At 37.7% G+C, this 7,552-nt stretch overlaps 1 protein-coding gene across 1 annotated transcript; it reads left to right on the top strand.

The window, feature by feature from the left end:
* The first annotated feature begins 1,598 nt into the window (after window positions 1–1,598).
* LOC138961967 (uncharacterized) lies at window positions 1,599–6,130 on the top strand. Its single transcript, XM_070333649.1, has 3 exons — window positions 1,599–1,751; window positions 2,033–2,104; window positions 4,030–6,130. The coding sequence occupies exons 2-3, from the start codon at window positions 2,053–2,055 to the stop codon at window positions 5,268–5,270; spliced, it is 1,293 nt and encodes a 430-aa protein (XP_070189750.1). The 5' UTR covers window positions 1,599–1,751; window positions 2,033–2,052; the 3' UTR covers window positions 5,271–6,130.
* The last annotated feature ends 1,422 nt before the right edge of the window (window positions 6,131–7,552 follow it).

Raw genomic sequence — 7,552 nt, forward strand, 5'->3', positions numbered from 1 at the left:
GCCTCGCGTGCCATCATTAAAAATGTGCTTTGCGGGTGGGATGTCATACACGCACATTCCGGGTGACTGATAAGATCGCAATCATTATGAGTTCGCCCCGCCAGCCTGGCGCCAATCTCTCCAACTCTCCCGTTTCTCCCTTGCCCCCCCCCCCCCCCCCGACCCCCAGGAGTGTTGCGGGTGCATCCGTTTTGGCAAATAGAAATGAGATCAGCGTTTTATTTTTGGACTTACCAGACACTTGAAATCCTGTGTGTATCCATTGAGTGGATTCGTCCCTAACGGCTCGATTGGAAAGATTTAAAAAGGGTGCACAAAACCAATATTGGCTGTCGTCATTTGGCCGCCACTTTCCGATATTATTCGATTGCAAAGAAGGATAATGCTGCTGTATACAAAAAAAAAAAAAAAACCACGGTCAACCTGCTTTTGCAATGTTAGGCATCCAAACTTTTCTCCAGTGTTTTGGACTTTTTTTTAAACTTTAAAATATATATATATATATTTGTTTTACACATGCAACTATTTATTAAGGGACATAACACTCATGAATTTCCGAGTCCCATTCGTCATATACAAAATGTGTAAAAAAAACAAAAACAAAAAAACTTACCAGAACTATTTTGAACTCGATAAATGTAACAATTTCTTGGAACCGTTCAATTTTGATGTCCCAAATTAACGCTCTCTGTCAAAATTATGCCATGTAAAGTTATGTTCTTCGTGAGTAAAATAAAGTATTATATGAATCACAATTCGGACTTCTTTTCTTCATTTAAAAAAAGAGAAAAAAAACACCGTTTAATGACATCGTTTCTAACCTTAAATAGTTGAGGCGGCACCTTTCTCTCAAATTTATTTAAATCTTGTTGAACAATTCTTTGACCTGGTCCATGCAAAGGGATTGCATTTAGATTTAAAGCATCAACAAAGAAATAAAGTTGATTATTACAATTCCCCCCGAAATAAACATTGCTTTCATTGTACTTTTTGTTATTTCCTGTATCCCAAAATGTATATAAATATGGCTATGTTATGTTTGTTTTGGTTTAAAAAATTGTAAAAGAAAAAAATGGTCTGTGCAAATCGGTAACTTTATTATACCTACAGTAGTCTGTGCTTTCTCGATAACAAGGTTTTGGTGAGCTAGCACAGGACTTACAAGTCTCGGTAAAAACAAATAAACCCAACAACATTGTTTTCGGTTTCAGTCTTTTAATTACGAGGACATATTGACCAAATGTTTTGATATCGCTTTACACCATTCGCTTATTTTTGTGTTAATGTATTTTCATATTTTATTTTTCTGTCAGTCACTTTGCAAGAAAAGAATGCGAAAACGGAATTGTGTGAGTTATGTTCCTTCTGCAAACAAAACGCTCTGCATTATTTGAAAGGTTTGCTTTTATCTGCAGTCACGAACATTGATTCTATTCAGCGCTTTCGGGTTCGTGTGCACCGATAAAAGCGCTCCGTTAAAAGCGCTCCGTTCCCGAGAAATCAGGTCATTCTATTAACAGCTAAAAATATCGTCAAGTAAATTTCCCCGGTTGGATGTTCTACTGCATATGCAAATTCTTCCTTTACTAACTTGCGAACTGCCTACAACTGCCATTCAATCATTGATCGTTGTGGATTGCCGTTGTGGATTGGCTAATAAGCTACAAGTGTGCTGTAACTGATTTGACGCTTATGTTTCTTTCTAAGCTTGACATTCTTGCGCTGAGCTGTCGTCTGTTCAAGAAAACAAGGTTTGTTTCGATCGTTTTTCGCTGTGAATTATTTTGTAGTGACTATTTCATTTTGTCTGTACTTAAATGTTTCGTAAAAAAAAGCTTGAAGGATTTTTTCGTGTGCTTGGAGAATTATTGTTTTTGTATGCGTGCATGTGTAACGTCTTCGGGGTTCAGCTAGTCGCGTTAAGAAGAACCTTGCGTTGGTTTCGTCATCGTTGTTGTTTTTGTTGTTGATGTATATATCATTTCTTAGAAATGAGCGAGTTTTCATGGTTATAATCTCTTTGTTCTCCCAGGCTTATAGTGTATCAAAGAAATGGCAACTGCGGCCGGAAGCTCCACTTCTTCTCCGACATACGGTGGACAGCGTAAGTAAACGCACACTCTTTCTTGCTCGAAACAGTGTACCACCTACTATGTGTTATACAGTGTTACCGGACAGTCACCAGAAAACAAAATTGCCAATCAAATGAGAAAAGAAATCGTAAATTCGCACATAATTTATTTAAAAACATTAATCCACTTCAACACCTTTTCCTAAATCATTTAGCAAAAAGACTCATTTAAAGTTTTGGAACTTACTAAAACAAAAAAAGATGAACACCTGCAGTTTTTATTCATTATTAGGCTTACATTTATACACCGCCACATAATAATACACGTCACCTATGTCACTATAACCACACTTTTGCAAGAGCAGATATTTTACGCCCACTTTGAACTGGTTACATATTATTGAACGGTAGAAAATATAATTGTTTGCAAATGTTTTGAAGGCGAAACAAAAATACAAATTTGTCAAAAGGAAACATCAAAACTGCATCACTTGAGGCCAGCTTCCAAGGTAAAAAAATGACATTTTTTAACATTTTTTGTTATTTGGGTTGTTTGCGGTGTTAAGTACCTAAACCACTCAACTAAGGATAAGAGGATAAGATAAGATAAGATTTTATATAGTCCATGAGGGTAACCTCACACTATACTATTCACTCACTCGGCTTCCTGACGAGTGAACGTAAACTGATAGAACTATCAAGATAAGTTTTGTGTGAATATTTGTTTGTCTGTTCTGAGTGACTTAAAAGACCATTGGGTCGAAATATCTGTGATTATTGTTTTGTCAATAACAAACGTTCCAACAACCTACCTTTCTTGTTTTTTTATTCTGAATTTTAGAACATTGGCAGTCTCTTTGTGCTTGGATTTATTTTATCACACTATGCGATAGTTTTTGGGCAAAAAATAACCTAAATATTTTTATTTTTATTAAATGTGCATCAGGGGGGGGGGGGGGGGGGGTGTCTAAAAATGCCTTGTTGCAGCTCATTAAATATTCATAAACTTTGAAAGTACATTTCTTCGGTTTGGAATGTAGCAGACGATTCATTCAAAGACCACTGTGCTCAGCGAAACCGAATCTAAAAGCTTGGTTCGGCAGCCGAAATCGGTAGAAAGACGTATTTTCATTGACAACATATTTTAGGCATTCTCATCTGACTCATGCACAACATAGTCATATCAAAGTTATCTTAAACTTCAAACTCGAAAACGCGTTTTACACACATGCCGTCACTATTTTCCACACATCTTAAAAACTATTTGATGAAATCAAATAAAATTGTGTGCTGCATAATTGATAACAAAGGCACATTTTGCTATTTTATTGGAACATTAGAGCAATATTAAACATCACTATGAGAGCCATATAAAAGTCCTAATTTCAGGATATAAAAAAAAAATCTCCAAAATACACTTGTGAAAATAGCACACTGTTTAGTGCTCAATTTGTGATAAGTGTGTAAAATTTTATGGCTGTATCTGTCTTGCATGAAGAGTTATTTGTGTAATGATTATCATACATGTTCGTCACGGTTTTTTTAATAGTTAATTTAATTTAATTTTATTTTTAGATATCAAAACTTTGTATTACACTTAACTGAGTTATGTCTGAGCGCTCAGACACACTTGAAGAATATATGAGCCAAAAATGGGAAAGATCGGCAGTGTTTCTGAAATGCTATGGCAGAAAGATTTGAACACGTTTTTTTGGTCCTTTTTCACCTTGGAAGCTGGCCTTGAGGCACCTTAATCAATACCTTTATACACGTGATGCATCTGAACTTTCTGTACACACACACACACACACACACACACACACACACACACACACACACACACACACACAAGTGTGGCGCGGACCAGGCTTATGTTTTATTCAAATGTTTGCTTAACCTATTTTGGATAAGGCCACATCCAACGCACTGATTATGCAACGTGCTTCTTATTGTTTCAGAATGCAAGATCTGCAAGGAGATTGAAAAGGAGCACCTGCATGGTCAGACTATCATGTTGGGTCAGTCCGATCTTTTTAAGGATGTCATTGATCCTGATGGCGGAAATAAGACGAAAAGAAAGGAACAGAAAAAAACCGCACTTCACACGTTTCTTAAACACATCAACGCGCTTTTAAATGACGGATATGGACTTGTGTGCATTCACACAGCAGAGCCTAACTTACTAGGTCTTTTTGACCAAGCAGTTAATAAGCGCATGCTTGATATGATTCCAGACGACACATTCTTTGATGATAACTTTGAGAGGAACTATTGCAAAGACAAACACCATATTGTGTTCAGAATAATACAAAGAGAACGACCAATCAGCACATTTTCTTTTAATACAAAGGCTTCGACAGACACAGGCCTAGTAAATCCAAGCCATGGTCAGATGCGATACTTTCTTAAACACAAAATGAACGTCCAACCTGATCCAGCACCAAATGTGAAGTACACATTTGTCAAGGATCAAGAAGTGAAGGTCACCGTTGTCGGTTCAAAGAAAGGCCTGGATATAGATTTTCAGGAAAGCATGAGTGTACAAGCCAAACAAATGCCTGAAACGAGTGTTGGACCAAAGGACTTGGTCGATCATTGTTTTGAGAAATTGTTTGTACAGAATTACATTTCAGCTTTTGCAAAATTGCAAAAGGGTGGTTCACTGTTTCTGGGGGTGAGAGAACACAAAAACGAGACAAAGAGGTGGACTGAAGTTGACACAAACAGCGAACTACACAAACACATCAGCGCCCAACTGAGTGAACATGGTGGTGGTCTAAAACTCTACAAGGACAACAATGATCTTCTTCACGTTTGTTTAGAAGACCAAGTGCCAACAGACACTAATACACAAACGGGTCAGTTTAAATGTCAAGGTGTCAAAGCTGGAGATGAAACTGCGCAAAGCGCTTTCAAGACTGAATTTCTCGAGCAAGCTAAGCGGAGATTGTTCTGGCACTCTTCTCAAGCCGTTTCTGGTTCTGCCCAGAAAGTCCAGGTCGACTTTTGTGCGGTTGAGACCGACACACTGTCAAGTGAACATTTAGCAGTGATCAAAATCTACATTCCGAAATTTCGGGGAGTGTGCTTTACTGACGAGTCCGGTCCAGAGGCCTATCAATACCAGAATCAGACTCAAAATGGTTCTGGCAAAATCGTTCGTGTTGAAAAAAATTTATGGATTTCCAAGAACAGCTAATTGAAACGCACATGTCAAATGAAGCACGAACAATGAAATTACCACTTTAGTTATTCTGTACATGGGGTCACTGAATGAACATGTATATTTATAATTCTTAAAGAGAGTGATCGTGTGGATGTCCGATGAATTTTGTCACTAAATGAATGCAGATTGAGCACAACACACAAAATGAAGAATTTTGAACGTTTCGTTTTCACATGATTATGCCACAATTTAGCGAGAATTTTGTGTAAAACGTCCCATATGGTATGCACCATGTACTATACCCTATGGTTTACAGAGATTTCACCCCATTTCCCTTTCGCCACAAGATATCAGGCATTTCAAACCTCTGACTGAGTTTTTACCCCATCGCCCTAAACTTTAGCCCTTCGCCCTCACTTGCAACTTGCCCCCAAGTGACCGAAATCATTTCGCCCTATGTCTACCCGCTAGAGTGAGAGAGAGGGAAATAGGGATTGAGAGAGTAAGAGAGATACTTGTGTGCGTGTGTGTACATTTATTTAACAGTCTGCTTGTAAGTTGTATGCGTAATTTCTTGTTATTTTTTATGTGTCCTGTTTACATTCAAGCCCCCCATTCTCTTTAACCCCATCCCACCTCACCTCCCTTTTACGACGTTCTAATATGTTATTATTCTTTTAAAATATGCAAACCACAGGGGCGGATCACATCATTTTTAAGGGAGGGTTTCCATATTTCTTTTAGGGACAAATTGACAACGCGAAGCGTTTAGCTGAGGGCGCGAAGCGTTCGAACCTCCTAGGGGGTCCCGGGGCATGCCCACATTCCCCGGAAAATGTGGATAAAAGCAAGGACAAGAAATTTGGTTGATTAAAATCAACAGGGGTCGAAGCCGTGTTATAATAAAAGAAGCAGTAATGTACGGATACATGTGAAAGTAAGCAGTTGTCCCTCGAATGTTCTTCATGAATATGTAAGAGCTGTCATGCAAAGATGAAGTGGTATTAATATTCTTAGCATCCTTTGCACAAATTCTACTTTGTCTTCCAGTTGCAAATGGAGATCGGATTTTCATGTAGATTGATGCAGCTTGTCTGAGAAGTAACTTGTCATATGCTACTGCTGACTGAAGCAAATACATCATATCTTTTCTGAACCGAGAGTTTTCATTGTAAAGTCTGTTTCGCAAGTACACGTACATTGAAAGCCATATTTTTCTGTCTCTTGCATGTCTGAATCCATTTCTGCCCTCAGGAAAAAGCCATGGAAATGCCATTTCCTCTCCATTTTCAATCTTGTATATATTCACAGGGCTATGTTTAGACCTCTGGACATACAACATAGGTGAAGTGTGTGTAACTCGTTCAAGGCTGGACTGATATGCAGAGTTAGAATACAGAATACAGAATACAGAATCTTTAATTGCCCAAGGTTGGGAATTTATGATGACATTGCGGTTAAAGGCCAACATCCAAAAGAATTTTTCTCCTGGAGCGACCTAAACTTGAACCCGTCGCTATTCTTGCATGTCTGTTTACTTCGTGTTGCACGCAAAAATTGAGCGACTTCCTTGCCGCGTGGATTGACGAAGCTGTTTTATACTCGTGACTGAAAACACTGCAGTGCGTGCAGTTTTATTCTGTGGGTTCGACAGATTGACTAAATGTTGTAATTTCGCTTTCACGAATCAGGAACCGACAAGGAATAAGATGAAAGTGTTTTTAAATTGATTTCGACAATTTAATTTTGATAATAATTTTTATATTTTTAATTTTCAGAGCTTGTTTTTAATCCAAATATAACATATTTATATGTTTTTGGAATCAGAAAATGATGGAGAATAAGATGAACGTAAATTTGAATCGTTTTTATACATTTTTTTTTAACAATTTTCAGATTTTTAATGACCAAAGTCATTAATTAATTTTTAAGCCACCAAGCTGAAATGCAATACCGAAGTCCGGGCTTCGTCGAAGATTACTTGACCAAAATTTCAACCAATTTGGTTGAAAAATGAGAGCGTGACAGTGCCGCCTCAACTTTCACGAAAAGCCGGATATGACGTCATCAAAGACATTTCTCCAAAAAAAGAAAAAAACGTTCGGGGATATCAATCCCAGGAACTCTCATGGAAAATTTCATAAAGATCGGTCCAGTAGTTTGGTCTCAATCGCTCTACACACCATATATCCGGCTTTTCGTGAAAGTTGAGGCGGCACTGTCACGCTCTCATTTTTCAATCAAATTGGTTGAAATTTTGGTCAAGTAAAAATTTTTTTTTTATAAAACGATTCAAATTTACGTTCATCTTATTC

This window comes from Littorina saxatilis, linkage group LG3, assembly GCF_037325665.1.
Source record: "Littorina saxatilis isolate snail1 linkage group LG3, US_GU_Lsax_2.0, whole genome shotgun sequence".
NCBI lineage: Eukaryota > Metazoa > Mollusca > Gastropoda > Littorinimorpha > Littorinidae > Littorina > Littorina saxatilis.